General features: G+C 37.1%; 1 protein-coding gene across 2 annotated transcripts in view; it reads left to right on the forward strand.

Moving 5' to 3' along the window:
* Positions 1-20,356, forward strand: part of LOC108242732 (alpha-1,6-mannosylglycoprotein 6-beta-N-acetylglucosaminyltransferase B) — a 227,617-nt gene that overhangs the window by 172,546 nt on the left and 34,715 nt on the right. For both annotated transcript variants that reach the window (XM_017427751.3, XM_017427752.3), the window contains exons 10-12: positions 10,777-10,910; positions 11,976-12,106; positions 15,620-15,625. In XM_017427751.3, coding sequence (XP_017283240.1) covers positions 10,777-10,910; positions 11,976-12,106; positions 15,620-15,625 — 271 coding nt within the window. The remainder of the gene's footprint in view (positions 1-10,776; positions 10,911-11,975; positions 12,107-15,619; positions 15,626-20,356) is intronic.

A 20,356-nucleotide genomic window follows, 5' to 3' on the forward strand; every position in this document is an offset into this window, starting at 1 on the left:
ATGTGTGTGCGAGAAAGGTAACATTAGTGTGTGTGTGCGAGTCGTCGGGACAGTGTGTGTGTGCCAGTCGTTGGGACAGTGTGTGTGCGAGAAAGATAAAATTTGTATGTGTGTGGCATTTTAGTAGTGTGTATACACAATTTGAATATTTTTTGAGTGTGCGTGAGGGTTTTTTTTTGAGTGTTCGTGAATATTTTTTGAGTTTGCGTGAGTCTTTTGTAGTGTTTGAGAGACAAAACGTACATTTTGTCCTAAACGGACCCTCATAGGAACAGGTGAAAAAGACGCACTGTCATTTTCAAACTTTTGTCATATATAAAGCGCACCGGAATATAAGGTGCATCGTCGTGCAACTCCCAATTTTTGTAACTTTGTGCAGACTGCACGCACCACGCTCCATTCAAAATGGACGATTTTGGTGCTCTAGTAGAGCTGGACTCACGGAAGGAAACTGCACCAACGTAAGCGTCAAGTATAAACGGCTCCACCGCTCGCTCAGGTCCGTGCACCGTGTGCAGAGCCCTGCGCAACACTACAAAGTGCGACTACAACTGAAGGAAGGAAGGAAAACTTCCGCCTACTGAAGTATAACTGAGATATGGATGTGTAACTTACCCCCTGAAACAACATGAAACATTGTGTAACACACTGCAAGCTTTAGAACATACAACTACACCAAGTGACAGATTTTTTTTAAGTAACAAATGTTTTTTATTCCTAATAGTTACCTTGCGTATTTTAGCTTTGCATCAGTGCTACATAATTTATCTACGTCATAATACTCCAGAGGATCAAGATAGGTCAATGACATACCTAGTCACCCCCCTTCTCTGATCCTTCAGGGTCTGGTTGAGGCTAGCACAGAGCAGAGAACCATTAATCATTTACTCTGAGCTTTACCCCCCAGCTCCCTTTAATTATCTTTGTTTTATGTTCCTCCAACATCTACTTTAATTTATTATACCTGGGTAACATGTAAATAATGAAAAAAAGTGAAGTTCTGTCCAGTGTGTACTTAAATTTGTGGGACGGTGTGTGTCTGTGGGTGTAAGTGAGGGCATATTGGAGCAAGTGTAGTGCTGTCAAATGATGCTGAAAGCTGATAGGAGTCAGTTTTAAATCACACCCACTCGTCTGATAATTGGACCGGCGTATTGATTCCCTCCACATGCTGAATTTACTGCTCTGATAGAGGTGGATCGGAGGAGATACCTGGGGACAGGCCCGCATCCAAACAAGAACAAAAACATCTTACCGAGACTCACAACAAGCAGCAGAGCTTGTAGCAGTAATGGCAGATAAATGATAGAAGGCAGAGGGAATACTGAGCATCCCTGCGATTTAGAAGAGCAAAGCTGCACTGTGAACCCTGTAAAAAATGTAAAAACTGCTTGAAACAAATGTTACCCTTTTTTTTGCATTCTTATTTCTAATGTGCATGTTTGCATGAAGATTTGACCAGCCTCTAAAGAGCACACTAAATAGGTTGTGTACCTTCACAAAAGCTCCTGTAATTGGAACTCTTAATCGCTAGGATTGCTGTGTTTGCTGAGGTGCAGCAACTTTTGATATTCATAACAATCACCTTAAGAGGCAACAAAAAATATAAACGTGTTTTATTAGATTTAAAGAAAACTATTTAATTGAAGCCCTCAAAAGAGAGTGAGAGAGAGGCAAAGAGAGGTAGAGAAACTTTTGTAACTTCAGGTCAATTTGATGAGAAAGCCAAGGGAAGGTTAAGAAAACTATAATTTTTTTTTTTTTTTTTTTTTTACTTTTCTTGCATCAAAACGACTCTTTGAGGAAGTCGTAGCAATATAATTTAAAACGTTCTTCTTGTTGTTGGGAAATGTAACTAGCTGAAAACTTTTTAGTTCAACAGTTAAGCAATCAGAGACAAAACCTTAGAGAGAAGACAGAGGCCTCAGGAAAACAAAGTGAACTGGTGCTTCTTTTAATTGCTTTTCTCTAAAATCTTACATTTTATATTACTATTCTGCAAGCTGTTGTGTTAGGTTGGAGTTGTGGAAGGCAAAGTGACTGACAAATAGTTTAATAGATCTTCAGGGTATCAGAAAGAGATGAAATAGTTCATTGAGTTACTGGTAGCACTTTATAATAACTACACCTTATTTAGCCTTATTTAATCATTATTAAATGATTAATTAACCTTGAAAACATCATTAATTAAGGATGATTCATACTTAAAATTCTATAAATTAACACATTTATTAATGCTTTACCCATAAAAGCTAATCAAAACCAATATACTCAATGTTTATTCGTGCTTAATAACTCATGAATTAACTATGCTATATACTGTGTGTATATGTATGTAAATGGTCATGTAAATGTACTTTCACACCATGTGTCAGACATGTATTAATGGTTAGAGAATGTTTGAATTGACTGTATGCTTTTCCTGCAGTGAATTAATAATTAAGGCAGTTGCTAATAGTTGTCTTTTTGTGAACCCTTTTAAAGTGAAGAGTATTTATGCTTTATTAAGTATTTGCTAATGTAGACAAAACATACAAGTTGATTAAATAAGGCTAAATAAGGTGTAGTCATTATAAAGTGTGACAGAGTTACTCAAATAACTTACTTTTGAAAAGCTCTTAAAGCAAAACTGAATCGATGCTTGAGTTTTACATGGACAATTACTGTGCACAACATACTTATGATATGCTTTGTGTTACTGAGGATCAATAAAAATAATGAGGAAGAAAATAGAAAGCAAGACTAAAACAGACAAAGGTGTGAAACCTTACAAAAGAAAAAAAACCTAAATATTTTACAATAAATAAAAAAATAAATAAAATATTAAATAAAATCAATAGCTCATAAAACAACAATTTTGTAAAGCTGTGCTGAAATTAAAATGTAATTCTTCAAGGACACAATCCATGTTTATAATGAGATGAAGAAGCAGATGAGCTGACTGAATCAACCTGCACAAACAGGAGCAAAGAGTTTGAAAAACCGTGAAATAAAACTTTGGCAAAGCCTACAGCAGAGGAAACAGTTAGCTGGCTTTGTCTGTCTTTCCATGTGGATTTACAAATCCACAAGAAAATTAAGTCCCATTACATCAACACTAACACATTCTTATATAAAAAAAGGATAAATTGTTGGAAATCTTTGCATATTCTCCTCATATGGGTTTACACTGGGTACTCCGGTTTCCTCCCACAGACCAAAAACTTGCATGTTAGATTTATTTGTAACTCCTTATCCCTAGGCGTGAGTGAGAGTGTGAATGGTTGTTTGTCTCTATGTGTCCCTGTGATGGACTTGTACCCAGGGTGTCCCCCACCTCTCGCACAGTGACTGCTGGAGATACTTCAGCTCCACATGACCCAGAAAAAATAGCAGGTAAAAACATGTAATGAACTGTGCCATGTGAATCAGATGATGAGCTATTAAAAAGATCTGTTTTTAACATGGACATCTGCAGTAATGTAGATGAAGAGATGGTGGAACTCTCAAAGTATACGTTGAGGCCAATGCTCTGCTACTACTACTCCAATTTTTAGCTCAGTATTTATAAAATTGAGTTCTAGCCATTTTTTGTTTTGCTAAGGTCACTTCACTGTGGCAGCCATCTTGAAGTGGATTGACTTCAAAGGTTATTCAAATATCGAAGCACATCTCAGGATTATTTTTAATTAAGAGAAGGTATTTTGCTAATTCATCAAACAAATCCACACAGGTATGGGCAAAAATAGTATCACTCTTTTGTCTTCAAAGGCAAATGATAATAAAAACAAGTGTAAACAAAGAGGTTTATAAACTCACTCATGTTGTATGTCAGCTGTTGTAGTTAATCATGTTTTGTTTTGGGTTTTTTGTTTTTTTTGGTTGTTTTGTTTCAATATTGTTGTGCAGAGGAGTCATTTTACACCTTCTCAATGCAGGAAGCATTTATTCTGTAATCATTTTGTGAAATTTTGAAGAGCATTTTGATAATCAGCTGCTGCAACTAAACATGTGATTTGCTCCACTTACAAGTTGTAAGTCTCAGAGGTTTGCTGTACAAAAGCAAGGAGCTGTGATTTATGTCAGATAAATATCAGGTTGTGTTGTGCAAAAAAATATGGTTTTTATTTGTGATTTTCTTTCTGTGTCAGGTAAAGCATCTCAAGGCAAAATTAAAGTACTCAATTTTTTTAGCTGAATTACAGCAGGTTACAACGCACCACCCTGCTATATTTCCCCTCACCCTGGAGGACTGTTGAGCCCCACTGAGCAACTGTTTAACCCAGATTAGCCCCTTACTCTGATCTTCCAATAGATATTCATCTCAGCTACTCCTCCGCTGATCCTCTACTTTTTCCCATTCCTGGGGGATCACTTATCTTTTGGCACAAAACCATTGCAGAGCTGGTGAATTGTGACAGTGCAGAGAATGGAAAACAGGGTGGATACAAGTCCAAGCAACATTTGATATTAATAAATCATTATCAGTTTTCTGTGACCCTTAAAATAAATCAGTAAGATTTTCTGTGCAATTTCTTCCTCGGTGTTCAACAAAACAAGCCACTGATGAGGGCACAATGAAAAGATCTTTTTATAAAATGTTTCATTTTCATTTTACATGTTATTTTTCTGTACAATGCAGAAACAGGTGGCAAAGCAGTGATCTTGTTAGCACTGCTTACTGCAGGATGGTCCTGGCTTTCATTCTCGGATCAGGCCTTTCTATGTGAAGTTTGCACATTCTCCCTCTGCCCAAGAGCATGTACAAACATTTATTTTTGTTCATTGGTGAATCTAAGTTGACCCTAGGTTTGAGTGTGCATGGTTGTCTGTCTTGTGTGTCTGTGTGAGCTCTATGATAGACTGGGTTTCTAAAACTATCAACGAACAATTCTGGCAAATGGAACGTTCTTGGTTTGTTGACTGTAATTTTTCATCTGTTTCTAAAAAACACTTGAATCAACACTTCTTCAAAATAAGTCGGCCTGCCTGTGATAATTGTTAGGGACTGACCAACCTAAACTAGAATTTCTTAGGAATGTGGCATATCAGCTTTTTTGGAGGACAGAATGAAAAGAGGTCATGGGGAGGCTTAAGGTAGACAGAGATGTTTGCTTTATGATTGTGCCAACTCTTACAAGCTTGTGTTAATCTGCGAAGTTAATAACCAGCTTGATCTTGATGGATTAGACGGAGTTAATCACCTAAAGAATCTCTGGATATGTTGTGTTAGGTTTTGGGTATGTTTGAGTTATTTTTTGAGTTTCTTTTGTATTAGGGTTATTGTTTTATCTTTCTGTGGTTCTGTTTTATTTATTTTTATCCCTGTGTTTTGTTTTATGTTCTAAGTTCTTGTATAGTTTTTGCTCCCTGTGCCCTCTGTGCCCTCTGTCATTATTCACCTGTCCTCAGCTCTGTACTAGTTTGCCTCCCACACCCATCTGCACCAGTGTCTACTTACTAATCACCCTCAGTCTTTATAACTGTGCCTCTGCTTCATATACTCACTGGTTCATTTTTACTTCATCACACTGTCTGGTTTTCCTTGTGTCCCCCTCCTCTGTTCTTTGCTGTCAGTAAGTTTTTGTTATTTAGTTTTTGCTGTCACGTCAGCCTTTTTGTTTTTGATATTTTAAATAAGCTAGTTTTCATTTTGAGCTCCTCCTGTGTCTGCCTGCATTTGGGTTTAAATCGACCTATACACAAAACTGACATGTTGCACCTGTTTCACTGTGAAGACCTTTCTTCTCGAACTGCCGTTGCTGCCATCAGGTTAAAAATAACCTGTAGCCAATCTGCGCACATGTGCATGTTGTTGAAATACAAAAGTCACTGTGCCCGGCTGTGTCTTGGAAACTACAGTGGATTCAAGGAGGACAGCATTACTGTGCAAACGTGTAACTCTTATTGAAAAAATAATTCCAAAGTCAGACTGAGAACCTTAAGAGAAAAAAAATCTATTTCTTTGTGTACACGGGAGAGCACACATCTCTTCAACAGATATTTGTGAGAACTCAAACTAAGAGAATATTTGTCTGTCTATTTATTGCATGTTGGGACATCCCCTTTGTGTCCGAGCAGCTCGCTGATTCAAAAGTTTACAATCCAATGGACACAACATCTGAGACAGAACCAGTTTCAACCAGCCCTGTAGTGTCTAAGACCTTGACCAACAGCCCTGTGCTGAGAATTGCAGACCTTTCTCTTCTCTAAGTCTACTCATACACTTAAAAACAGAGAAACACATTCTTAAAGGTTACATGAGTGCATCAAACATCATTAAACATTATATTTTACCATAACATAACTTTCTCACAGTCAACATCAGAAAATGTCTAACATTTCCAGAGATTGCTCACGTAAGTTAGTAACTGGTTCCTTTGTCCCCCGTCTAACAACAGTTTGCTTTTTTGATGTGGGTCGCCCCACTGGAAAAAATCTGACTCTGGGACCCAGCTACTCAAACATAAATTATGAAGGCACGGTGAGACAAATACTTACAGCCAGACGGTGGATTGGTCTTGCTCTGCCCTTTGCTTATGAATAATATCTACAAGAACAACTTTGTGTTTTAACATTACGCTACATGTCTAAATGTACATAGCTGTACACAATACTTAACAAATTACTGCACATCATGGTGGAGTAAACAGTTGCTCCAGGGCTCTATAGGTTGAATTTAATCCATCGTCCTGCTATTAAGAAAGATTAGAAGTCAATCCATTTTTACTTGTTTAAATCAGGTGAAAGTTTTTGTCAATTTCCTTTAAAGAAACTTTAACTGAAATGCTGTATGCAATATTATTTTTACTGTTTTGTTTTTTTACATTTTAATAACTTGATTCACATTTTAAAAACAGAATAATTTTATTATGTCAAACTTTTTTCAAATTACCTTATAACTCATTTCAGGCTGACAGGCACCAACAGTTTTTGGGATCATTGCTGATCATTGTTTTTCCTCTTGCCATTGTGTTAACACGCACAAGTAACTAAGAACAGTGAACTGACAAAACTCCTGTTTTTCTAGAGCTGCTCACACCTGCTGATGATCATTTAATCAATGCATTTGATTAGCAGTACCTGGCTGCTACTTAAGCTCTCAGTGGAATGAATGGGATAATATTGTTAGCTTGTGGTGGCTGTAAGGAACACTTAGAGACTGTCATTATACTTTAGAAAATAGGTAGCTGTGAACACTTTTTAAAAAAAATGTGTATATAAGACATTGGAATTTTCAGTTTTTGACTCCACCATGTAAGTGTGTTGTGCAGTAAATAAGTTATCACCTAGAACCCACACAGCTTGGGTTCAAATCCCACCTTCCTGCAGCCTGATGGTGGAGAGGTTAGAGTTGCCACCATACAGTGAGAAGGTCAAAGGTTTGCCTCAAAGCCTTTCTGTGTGCAGTATACATAGTTCCCATGCATGCATGCATGGGTTTTCTTCTGGGTATTTCGGTTTCCTACAACAGACCAAAAACTTGCATGTTAGGTTCATTGGTGACTTTAAATTGTCCCTAGTTGTGAGTGAGAGTGTGAATTGTCTCATTTGTCTCTATGTGTCCCTTTGATGGACTTGTGACCTGTCCAGGGTGTGCCCCACCTCTCACACAGTGACTGCTGGAGATAGACACCAGTTACCCGTGACCCAGAAAGGAAAAGCAAGTAAAGAAAATGGATGGATGGATGCTACCAAAGTTGAGTCCAAGCCTGAGCTGCTGCTGAATCATATTGGACTTTGTTTTCCTAACTCAACTGTTTATCAATGAGCCTTTAGCAGCTAATGACAGAGGCTGTCTGTAAAGTCAGTATATCATTGGGCTGTGACTGTTGGAGACTAGTATGTGAATGGTATTTGCAAGGACGTCTTCAGAATTATTCAAATCTTTTATAGTAATTCTCAGTTTCCTTGCACGAGTCACAGTGGCTCACATTCTTATAGTTTGAATGTTATTCAGTTTTATCTCAAACTAGGCACAGAGTCATTGTAGGCATCTCAAACCCATCTCACACATTTCTCTATTTTTTTCTAATTTAAGTGCACTAGATCTGTATTTAGACAGCTGTACAGGAGCTTACCTTATGTCAAAAAACATAGGCTGCGATTTTAAACACTGGCCATGCGAAACACGACCACGTGGCTCACTGGTCCCTTAGTCACAAATGATAAGGACTCAGTTAGATGGCAACTGAAAATCTGCCTATTTTCTCATAATTTTGAGTCTCCAACTAGTCTCCAATAGTCACAGCCCAGTGAAATATTGGCTCAATATTTAACCCTCCTGAAGACCTCAAAATTGAAGAGAGTAAGAGAAGCCTTTGTAACTTTGGGTCAAATTGATCCAAAGACCACGGGAGGGTTAAGAACATAAACTAGGCGTGCTTGAACCCAGTGCTAACTGTGTCCTCGCTGCACTGGACTGTGTACACCACCTGCTCAGTTTGTGATTGGGATTTTTTGGGTCCCAGTCTGAAGGTGGGAGCAGTTTAACATCAGTCTTCAGTTCCTGTCCCTTATGACCCCTGTCACCCTTCATGAAAACTTGATAACATTTAAGAGACTTTTTAATGAGCTTTTCAAAATCATTTGTGTCTCAGGGCCTCTTAGAGTTACGGCAGATTTTCACTTCCTGTCTCTTGTCTAACACAGACACGCAGTTATCAAAACCTTTAAGCTGCAGAAACAAACTCTGCCACACTTCGCTCTGGGACCTGTTCTCTCGCAGATCAGCCTGATCTAATTACAAGAAAAATAAATCTTTCTGTGTGTGTTTGAAGTACATTACATGTTTGTGTGTACCTGAATGATATTGAGATAATCCTCTGTCATGTCAGTGAAGTGCTGGTAAAAATTTACTCATTAAAATTTGTCACTTGTTCCTCTCCTGCCAATTTGTCCTTCAGTGTTTCTTTAATGTTATTATTTTTGTTGTTGTTTATTTGATTTTTCAGTATAATTTACTAATGTTTCATTTATTTTCTTTGCTGTTCTGTAAGACATTGGAATTTCTGAAGGTTTAACAGTAATGTGATCTAGCATGATGGTATATTTCTGTTACTGTGTTGGATTGTGATGAGACCGTTCTCACAGTCTGAACAAATGTACAGTCTAGGAAAACTCTGTGTCACCTGCAAGTGAAAATCTCACTTTTTAGCTCAGAAAAGAACAGATAATAGTGTGAACATAATTCACTGTCTTAGCTGTTTTTCAAAAAATGTTATTTTTAGATTCAAATTAATGTTAAAGCAGCTGAAGTAGTCAAACATATGTTAACAAATACAGTAGGAAAGAAAATATGTTCAATATCACTTTAAAGCAGCATTTCATATGCAAACGAAAAAACAAGTAATGTGAAAATATATTTTATATAATTGTAATCCAGTGATTATATTGGTTTGTGAAATAATTAGTTTAGAAAGGGTCCAGGTCAGTTTGTACTTCTGTCAAATGGTCCTTTGGCAACTTTAGTTACTTCGTATCCACCTTGGCAGCCACTTGATGGTTTAATCTATTAGAGTACACGTTTATCCATCCATCCATTTTTTTCCGCTTTTTGCTTTTCTGGGTCGCAGGGAGCTGGTGTCTATCTCCAGCCATCACTGTGAAAGAAGTATATATATGGACAGGTCGCAAGTCTAGACACATGGAGACAAACAACCATTCACGCTCTCACTCACACCTAGGGACAATTTTAGCGTTCCCAATTATCATTCCCAATTAACATGTATGTTTTTAGTCAGTGGGAGGAAACTGGGGCATCTGGAGAAAACCCACACATGTACAAAGAGAACATGTCAAGTCCACACTAAAAGGCCAAGAGTCAAACCTGCAACCTTCTTGCCGTGAGTCGACAGTCCTAACCACTAGAACACGTCTGAAATGAAAATAAATAATTTTGGACCTGTTTATCATTTTTATTATTATAAGTGTGGTTAGGTCTGAGTATTCGGGGCTGTAGTCCTAAATATTTTTGAAATAACCCCAGATCCTAAAGAAGTATAAATCAATAAAAAAACAGGCACTACGCTCCTAAAATATGATAATTTAAGATAATTTTCCTTAAAACACAAGCAAGTTGGTTGTGCTTTCTGTGTATTTCATACAAGCAGCATTTGTTTTAATACACCTGCACTGTTGAGAGTCTGAGTCCAGCAGGTCTATTCTACACACCATGACTGAGGAGCACACATCAGGAGCACATAATCAACGTAAAATAAGTGTCGTTGATTTCAGCACATGCTTAGCCAGGATCACTAAGATTCTGCAGCACACCGATTTAGCTCCATCTTTTGTACATCATTTGCTCCCATTGACATTTCCTTCTCAGTGTCATAATTGCATAGCAGATAGTGCCAATTATATGCCAGCGATAACATGCCCATTCAGTTCACCAAATGTGAGCAATGTACACCAGTTTTGCATCAGTCTAAATATGACCTGCTTGAGAACACAGCAGGCACAAAAGTGACAGAAAGCCAGAGAAAAATGTTTTCTTACAGTGAGCTCCAAATCTTAATTAATGAAGTACAGAGGGACTCCTTAAACATTTCACTGAAGGAATCACAATCAGGATATGGTATCTAAGTATGATATGGCAATTTTTTTGAACAAATGGTAACCACAAAGTATGAGGTTGGGATGTGACTTGGATGAAGCCTCAACTGACCAGCACCTGTTTGGAAATGGTTTCTGAATTTTGATTGCATTAAATTTTATATCTGTGTTTGTAAATTATTACAGATGATCTCTCCTTTTACAGAACGGTAAATTAACAGTTGTTTTGTGCTGTTACAGATGTCATATCAGAGTTATTGACACATTTGGGACAGAACCAGCTTACAATCATGAGGAGTATGCAACCCTTCATGGCTACCGGACCAACTGGGGCTACTGGAACCTGAACCCGCGGCAGTACATGACCATGTTCCGTAAGAGCAAACCAAATGCCTTGAATCACATTAACTGCATGTAACATACATAGTTGTCTTTAAAAAATAGTTTATTGCTACACATCACACAAAAACCAATACCAGAACAAGAATGATCCTTTTATACCTTTGAAACAAGCTCACATACGCACGCAGACTTGCCATCAGTTGAGAATCATTCTAAATATGCTCAAATGACTTCAAACTAATCTTTTTCTTTCTTTGACAGGTCTCACTGCTCGTTTACATTTGTTTGGAGAATGTGTTTTATGTTCTATTTTCAGCAACAGCACAGCCTGTAGCGCCTCTTTAAGCTGTACCTGTGCTTCGTCTGCTCTGCTATAAACTACACAATACGTCTGATCTGCACTAAGAGCTGTCTGTCTCCTCACTCCCTGACTGAGTCTTTGACTACTTAACCGTCATGTACTTTTACATCCAGCTCTCAGAGCGACTGTGTAGCGGGAGCTCGGCAGCAGGATCATTATATCGACAATATATAACACACTGGAGACACCCACATTCCACAGTGACCAAAGCTATAATGAGCAAGTCAACCTTCATACTTGTGAGAGCGTAGCAGGAATGCAATTATTGTGGGTTTTCAATGCTTGAGAATGTACTCTCCGAAAAGGAAAGAAAATAAGTACAACTGTAATTGGTTTGAAAAAGTGATTCTACAAAATAGTTGAGGATTTAAGATGAAGTTGGTTTTAATTATGTACAAGTCTTTGAACTCACAGGAAAAACTTAAATGTACTTAAATTTCAGTATATAAATCCCTGAACTGGTCGTCTCAGACATAACGCTGCCAACACCAGCTGGCTCTGTGACAATCACTATTTATAATACTTAGAGAGGCAATAATCCAACAAACTGAGACAAAAAACGATAGATTGTTTTGCTTGTTTTTTTTCTGGCCTTCTTCTCATTTTCTCCTTTGCAATAAAACTCTATTCCTTCTTTCCCTTCTTCTGTCTTTGTGGATTGTTGTTCACCTTCCTATTCACTCTCCTTCCTACTTTCACTCCCCACACACAAACCCTTACACTCCTACACATTCAGCCCACACACCAGACAATTCCTTCATGGGCTTTGTCTCGGAGGAGCTGAATGAGACGGAGAAGAGGAGCATCCAGCAGAACAAAGTCAACAACATGGCTGTGGTGTACGGGAAAGAAGCCAGCATGTGGAAGGTACACACACTGGATCTTTTTGCTCTCTAAGGTCACGCACATGTCTGTTCTTTATTGCCTTGTTTTGTTTTTTTACTGTCACCTGTCCCTGAAATGTCTTGTTAGCCTTTGTTGCCAAAAGACGAAAGGTGGATGATGATGTTTTTGCCTGTTTGTGTGTGTATGTGTGTGTGTGCATGTAGCTCATATCTCATGAACCACAGGACAGATTTTATTGAAGCTTTCCAAAAGTAACTATTAGATGTACTTCTATAAATGATTAACTTTTAGAATCAATCAAACAGCTGACTGATTTTTAACAAACACATAATTGGCTATAACTCAGTCAGTTTTACAGATATTAAGTAAAAATTTGGTTTGGTAGTAGCTGAGTGTCACACCCAACACATGTTCTGAGCACTAATAGCTCATGCAAGATCGTTGTTTAAAACTTTGGCATTAACTTTTGGAGTCAAACCTCAAGTCTGTTAGCAAAATATCAGATTAACTACTTGACAGATTTCAATTAAAGTCTTGGAAAGTACTCATTGGATATACATCTACAAGGGATTAAGTTTTTGGGTCAACCAAGATCAAATTGGCTGCCACAGCCAACTGGCCAACATAAAGATGGCTATACCTGAGTTAAATTTACAGATGTTGAAATAAAATTTAGTGTGGTGGTAACCAACAGTCAGTTCGAACACAAACATTGATCACGAATACATCTCTTCGGATCTCACAATGTCACATGGGATTGTGTGTAATGTTATTTCTAAGGTTTGGCCAAAACAGCTGTAACTCCATCCTTTCATAACAAACATAAATTTAGTTGAAAAATCTGGCATAAAAGGCAGCGGTTGAAATTCATTTCAAGTAATGCTAGGGCTTTAATTATAAAATTCATTGTTTGCAGATATGACAATATATCAAGCACTAGGGTGTGAAAAATGTAATTAGCAGTCCCAAGGTATTGATAAACCTCTTTAATCGATCTGTTATTCATTTAAAATTTATTTCTATTGCACATTAAAACGACAACCCTTATGGACCAATGTGCTGTACAAAACTTGATATAAAAGCACTGCAGTTAAACAAAAGTACAATAAAATCCACAGAAAACAAAATAATTGTAGATAGATAAAATTAACTTGCACAATACAACCAATAAAAAGTAAAATCAGTTAAAATAAAAAATCCAAATGGGTTTTCATAAACAAAATGTTTTTCTGTTTGTTAGTTTTTGTTTTGTCTTTTACTACAAGAAAATATCAACTGAAAATATTCCCTAATTATCATATTGGATGTTTTAGATTGGTTTAGTCTTTCTGCTTTGCATATATGACAATATTTGAAGCATGTAGTAATATTAGTTTTGCACGACATGTACAACATAGAAAATTTCAAATTCATGTTTATTTTTCTGGCTAAACCGTGGACACCACAGTCAGCCTGTTTCTTCTGATTTTGAATTTTTTTCCTTTGGATAGCCTGAATACCAGTTGTTTATATGGGTTTTTAATTCTGATCAGATTGATGAGCTAATGACTAGTCTGAGCAGGGCCATGACCAATGTGGATTTGTGTGATCTTAAAATAACTCAGTCTCAAAGGTTTTATTTTTGTTCATGTGAATGCTCTCTCCTAGACCTTCATACTGCAATTACTATGCTGAAATAATTAAGATTTGCAAAACTGAAAGTGGAGTAAAGGCTTATAAAATAGTGTTCATGTGAAAGTCAGTGATGTTTGTTAGAAGGAGGGCGTTTTAAAATGGCAGCAACACACTTTGTTTTTAGTTGCATTCATTATATCCTTTACCTTTTTAATCCTGTCCGGAGAAACAGAGTTTATTCTGCTGGAGGTTCATCAAAGAACTATCTGCAATAAATAAGATATTAACTGTTCATAACCTTTCCACAGTATCTTAGTTAAGAAAAATCTGAGATATCACTTCAACAAAGTAAAAAGAAAAGTAAATGGACTGAACTTATCAACGCCTTTCTAGTCAATCAGGGCACTTAAAGCGCTTTACAACACAATCTGTGCCCTCATTTACCCATCCTCACACACATTCATACAGCACTCTACTACATCTCTACAAAGCTAATCTGAATAAATCATTCTGTAGAGTCTAATAAGTGATTTATATTCCATTCATATGCTGACAGGGGACACATCGGAGTGATGAAAGGTTCAATGTCTTGCCCAGAAACACTTTAACATGTACATACATACTGGTGGAATTGAACCTCCGACTGCATCGAAAGGCAGCTAGAAAATCACACTAGGCTAGCACATTGCTACCTTAATGCCATCACGTCTTCACTAGGTTATTTCTATGAGTAAACAGCAGTCCTGCTTCAAATTCTCAACAATCGAGTCTTGCTACAGGGTCCATGTCATGGATATGTTGCTTCTATGCTACCCCATGTTTGACCCATTTCTCCAATATGCTGTCACCACAGTGATAAACCACCATGACCTCATTATGAAATGTTTGTTCGCAAACCTTTTCTTCCTGCCCACAACCATCAGCATCTATCTATAACAACTCTTTAACAAAACCAGGATTATGAGCTACAACAACATTGAATTTCCCTTAGGGATTAATAAAGTGTTTTTGAATTGAATTGTATTGAATTGAATTAAACTTGAATTGATACAACCTATTACACTCTATCACACGTAATGTGGAGCCCATTGCATTCTTAATACGTATCTGAAGCCCTTAACAAAACCTTACCCATGTTCTGGGTGATTGTTTTATGTGGTAGGAGGGTCGTGATCCAGTATGAAGAGGGCCTTACATTTATCTCTTTAACTCCAGACTGCTGTGAAAGAACATACCATCTGTTGAGCTGTTTCCTTCTTGTCCACAAAGATAGTTTCTGCCTCTGGATGTATATTTTAGGGAACACCAAACTGCATAATAAATCAAAATCCCCAAATTATAAGGACCTAAATTTTGTACTAAATAATAACAGAGACCAAGTACATCTTTTAGCACTGATTCAATTATTCAATATTGCAACAAAGTACTTCAAATCCAGAGTTACGAGAAGACAACTTTGACAACATTTTGCACATCCCACTGTTTATGTCATTACAGTTCAGCTTCATGTGGCTTTTATATGCACAAGTGTGCATGTTTAATTTACAGGCAATTTTCCTCTCAGAAGCTGTTTGCCTGTTCATCCGTATGAAGTAGAATGGGCACAGTTGTGCCTCCATTCTTAAAATAATTATAAAGATGTTGTTTACTCTCTCCTGTCTGCCAGCACAGTTCCCTGGTTTCCATCATTGTTGTTGCTTATAAAAGAGATCAGAAGAGGTCATGAAAGTACAATACTTTATTCTGAAAAAGTGTTTTGAAAAAATGTTTTGTGAAACTTTTATCTCTTCTGTCTTCTTGGTTTCACTCATTGTTGAATAGTTGTTGAGCTTCAATTCTGCTTAAATTTATTTCACCATATTTGTTGTTTTTCTTTCTTTTTTTGTGGCAAACTGTTGGATCTGACTGGACGCTGGTCAGCTTCAGGTAAGAGTTTGTTCATTTCACCCACATGTCCATGCCACATGTATGAAAGAAATGGTCATTCTGTATCAATAACCTGCAAAAATTATTTAAGTCACCTGCCAATCAAATGTTGAGTAATTTGTGAATGTAAACACAGAACTCCACTTAGCCTCCAAATCTGATTCATCTGCTCTTTGTCCCACATTTCCTTTGTTGTTTCTGCTATTTTCTTGTCACATCTAATGTGTGAAAGTTTCCATACTGAGTCACAAGGATTTTTTAAGACTCTGCTGTGAAAACCACATGACTGTTTTGCAGTGGCAGCAATACCTGCTTAGTTTTATTTAGGCCAGTGATTTTGTGCTTTTGTCTGAAAAGCATGTGTGTGCTGTTGCAACAGAAAATACAGTTTGCATGTGGCGACTTAAAATACATGAACCAAAATACCTTTTCACAACTATTGCAGCACATTTATTGTGGAGTATTTTTCCTGAGGTGTGAAGAAGATTTCGTTACTCACAAAATATCAAAAGAGAGATCACATATTTGATTTTAAGAGAAGGTAATTTATCAAATCAACCAGAATTTTAGTTTAAACAGACTAAAATCTTGATTTAACATGCAAAATTGTCAGCTAAATGCCTCAACAAGAAAGCTAAATATGTTTTTGTTTGGGTTTATTCACAATTTTGAATTGGGTAGAATGGAATAGAAGTCTTTTAATTCAGAAGCAATGACAGATAGTTCAGCAGCATTCTAGGATGGTATAAAATGTAAATACAGAGAGGAAATACATACACACAGCGATCTTATGTAGGCAGTAGTTGGATGTACTTTGTACAATTGTCGGTTTGTGCAATTGTGATGCAAGTAGTACATTGGTCACTCTGGGATTTTTCTTTTTTCATTTTCAGTTTTTTTTTTTGGTTTGTGCGTTTATTTTTCCAGTTGTTTGCAAGATTATTTAAAAACTAATAAACTGATTTTTTGATGACATTTTCAGGAAATGTTGGAATTGTCACAAGAAACAATAAAACTTTGGTGGTGATCCGGATCACGATCTGGATCTGACTATTTTTTTAATGTCACTGAGGCATTGGTGGACGTTTGCGCTCTTCAAGTGCTTTAGTTTAACATCATTTTAATTAGTAGTTTAGTTGTCCTTTTTCCATATGGCAGGAGGGAGAAAAAATGATGACCATTATGGAATGGGTCATTTAAGGTAACATCTCACTGGACTTATTTGGTGACCAGAAATTGTAAAATTAGGCACATTTTCAATTGCAGTCTTACTAAATTCTGAGGATTTGCAACCAGCGAGCTTTGAGGCTGGGTTCGGAGCAGCAAATTTTTTAAAATTATAGCCTGGTTTTGTTTGTATAGCATGCAAATTTGTTTTCTAGGCGATGCACATTATTTTGCTGCCCACGTCATTCCCACCAGCCTGCGGTGTACCCCTCTTGGCAGCCATCCTCACATTTATGATTTAATCTACTAGTGTATACTTTTGAAATGAAGATAGGCAAAATTTGACCAGTTTTTAAAAAAAATAATTATATTTTATTATTGGCATGCTTAAACCTGGACATTGAGGGTTGTGGTCTCGAATGTTCCTTGTCATAAAAAGAGCTCCAGTACAAATGTTAAAATCCAGCTTTAGCTCTTTAGAATTATGCAAACTAAATTGAGAAGGCTTTGATGCAGATTTAATATGGTAGTTTAAAATCCAAGTAGCAAGACTGCTAGCCTCTGTGACTCATGCGAGTTATTTTCTTGATCAAAGTGATATTTAAACCCAAATTATTGTGAGAGCACTGCTCTGTCAGGAGCAGAACCTCGTCCCTGTAAGCTGTCTCATTATTGTTCATCAATCCTATGAAGGTGATGTCATCACCGAATCTGATGATGATGTTAGTGGAGCAAATGGGTGAAGAAGGAGAAAAGGATGGGGCTAGGGACACAACTCTGTGATGTATCAGTGTTCAGGTTTGCAGTAGTTGAAGTCTTATTTTCCCTCCAGACGGTCTTGGAGACCTGAACACGCCGCACAAACTGAAATCAACATGTCAGCATCCTTCAAGCCATTTCTAAATCTGCATTACAAGAAATAAAGTCATTTTGTGAGGGAGGCAAAACAGCACAGCAGGAAATACTCATTACCAGTCTTACTAAGTCCTTGGACACACACACACACACAGAGCGAGAAAGAGAGAGAGAAAGACATTTTCAAGCTAAAATTGTGGAATCTGCACCCTTAGACACTGGTGTTTCTCTTGCTTGTTCATCGCCGATGTCGGCTGCACTTAGAGCTCGAGCTAATCTCCTAATTGGCTGAGAAAATCCTCACAGAGGAAACTATTGATCGCTTCAGCCTCCAGTTACTTCTCTGTGGAGGAGTGTGTGGGGGAGCAGAGCAGAGAGATACAGTGAGCTGCTTAACATCAGCCAGCCAGTCAATATTATAGTCAGGTTTACGCTCCGTTCACATGATAATGTTTTGGTTGTTAACTCATTGTTGGCTTTTGTTCTTCTTGACACTGCACTCAGCATTATGAGGGGTTTTTTTTCCCTTCCGGTTTTGTCTGGATGTACTGAATGCACATTTGGGGAAAATAAGCAGAGATGTGTGCAGGGCTAGGTAAATTATTCCCATCCTAAACCTGAGAAAAAACAACAATAATGTAAAATTACTTTTAACGAGTTAGGACTCTTTTAAAAACATGTATGTCAGTAAACAAGCAGAAGTGTTAATCTCATATGGAAGAACTGGTTTTCTCCCTCTGACAGGTATGTTGTTGTATTGTCATAATGAAGTTATTAACTCTGAAGCACAAATTGGTCAGCTGTCTGTCACTATTGTAGCTGCTGCCAGTGGAGCTAGCTAATCATAACATTAACTTTTTTAGAAATTGAATCTTTTTTCTTTATTCACCTCAGTTTGGAGATCCAACAGGACTGATGAGCTAACAGCTAGTCTGAACCAGCCAAAGATAAAATGATTTGCTGCTGTCATAAAACAGTTCTGATCTGAACCATTTCACAGTGGTTCTTGCAAACGCTACGTCAGAAACCTTTACACCATCATCAGTTCCATATTTTACAATTGTTTGCAGAGAATTTGTTAGTTGTTTGCATCAGCAGCTAGCTGTAGCATCTCCAGTGCAGCTTGAGCCATATCCTGCAGAATCTTTCCTTTGAAGAAGCAGTGTAATTCAAATTAAAGGTGATGCAAAGTTTAAATAATAGCATTTTCATTATTCATTTTGAAATTTTGAATCTGGGTTTTTTTTTAAATTACACCAATCCACTAAAGGTTCGAAACAGATCCCTAAGCTCATCAAATCTGGTCAGAAACAAATTTGTTTTTTCTATCTGACTGTTCAAAGAGCTATCTACAGCATGTAAGAACTTCACTGTTCATAATCTTTCCACAGATCCCCTCTTCAAAATGGAAGAATTATCCATTTATTTGTATGCTTTGTTTAACCTGACCTTGTACTGTTTTCTGTAAGATGTCCAAAGAGTAGAGAACCCCTCAGTTTGTTTTTGGTTCAGAAGACTTGCTGTATATTTTATTAGTATTTCATTAAATTCTTCATCTTCAAGATAAATCAGCAGCTGCCAAATTAGTGTGGTGAAGTAAGAAAGATCATTTCATCTGAGCTGTGCATAAATGTGACCTATAGCATTGAAAAAGGAAAAGTACTTATTTATCACAATTATACCTAAATAGCTGGTCTCAGTTTTTTCCCATCAGCCTGAGTAAGGTTGACTTATGTTTTCTCATGTTTTACACCCACACAGAGCCTGGTGTAACCACTTGGTAAGAGATACAAGCTTGGTAAAAAAAAAAAAAAAAAAAATCTGGACAGCTCTGTTTAATGATTTTGACTGGAATGGTTCAGATGGATCAAAGTTCAACTAATATTTTGCTTTTACTATAAATAATAAAGCTCATAAACTTGATCGGTGTCTCAAACTTTTAATGATTTAAATCCAAATGATAGGTCTTTGCAGATAATTAAATGAGCTTGATGTTCATTGTTGTCTGTTGTTCTATCAAAATGTAATACTACATTCACAAACTCCTTTTTTCATTGAACCCATTCCTTTGGCAGATGGGGTTGTAAAATCTCCTAATTAATCATCAAATAGATGGATGGTGCTGCCTTTACTGCTCATTACTGATTTAAAAGTATGTGTAGTCTTGCAGTGCTACAAGCTTAAAAAGAAGCTAAAACACTGGTGGAAAAAGAAATCCACTGTCAGAAAAGGTTCCACACTGAGGAAAGTGCTCTCTTTACATTGTCACTGCCACTGTCACGAGTGTTGCCACTGAGAATATTTGCACTGACTTTAATATTTTTCTGTGTAGTAGTTTCCTCCTCGGAGCTACTCTGAGCCTCCATGTGTGCTTTCTTTTTTATGTGTCAAGTCAGCGCTGTGTCATGTGACTGACAGTGAAGCTGCCTCAATGTAAAAGAAAGAAAAGAAAAGTGGTCAAGTGGAATGACTGAATCATTTGCTAGTAGCTAGCCTGATGAATTAATCAATGGTGTTTTGTTTTATTTTGTCAGTATGTGTGACTGTTAGTGATTGTTTGACTGTTATAGTATTTGGGATTGTTGTAAAGGCAATAAGAGAGTGCATGAATGCAGCATGAACCCAAAACCTTTAAATACACATATGAATAACTGTTCATTAGGGCTGAAATAATACATATGTATATATATATATATATATATATATATA

This window comes from Kryptolebias marmoratus, linkage group LG3 (assembly GCF_001649575.2).
Source record: "Kryptolebias marmoratus isolate JLee-2015 linkage group LG3, ASM164957v2, whole genome shotgun sequence".
Lineage (NCBI taxonomy): Eukaryota > Metazoa > Chordata > Actinopteri > Cyprinodontiformes > Rivulidae > Kryptolebias > Kryptolebias marmoratus.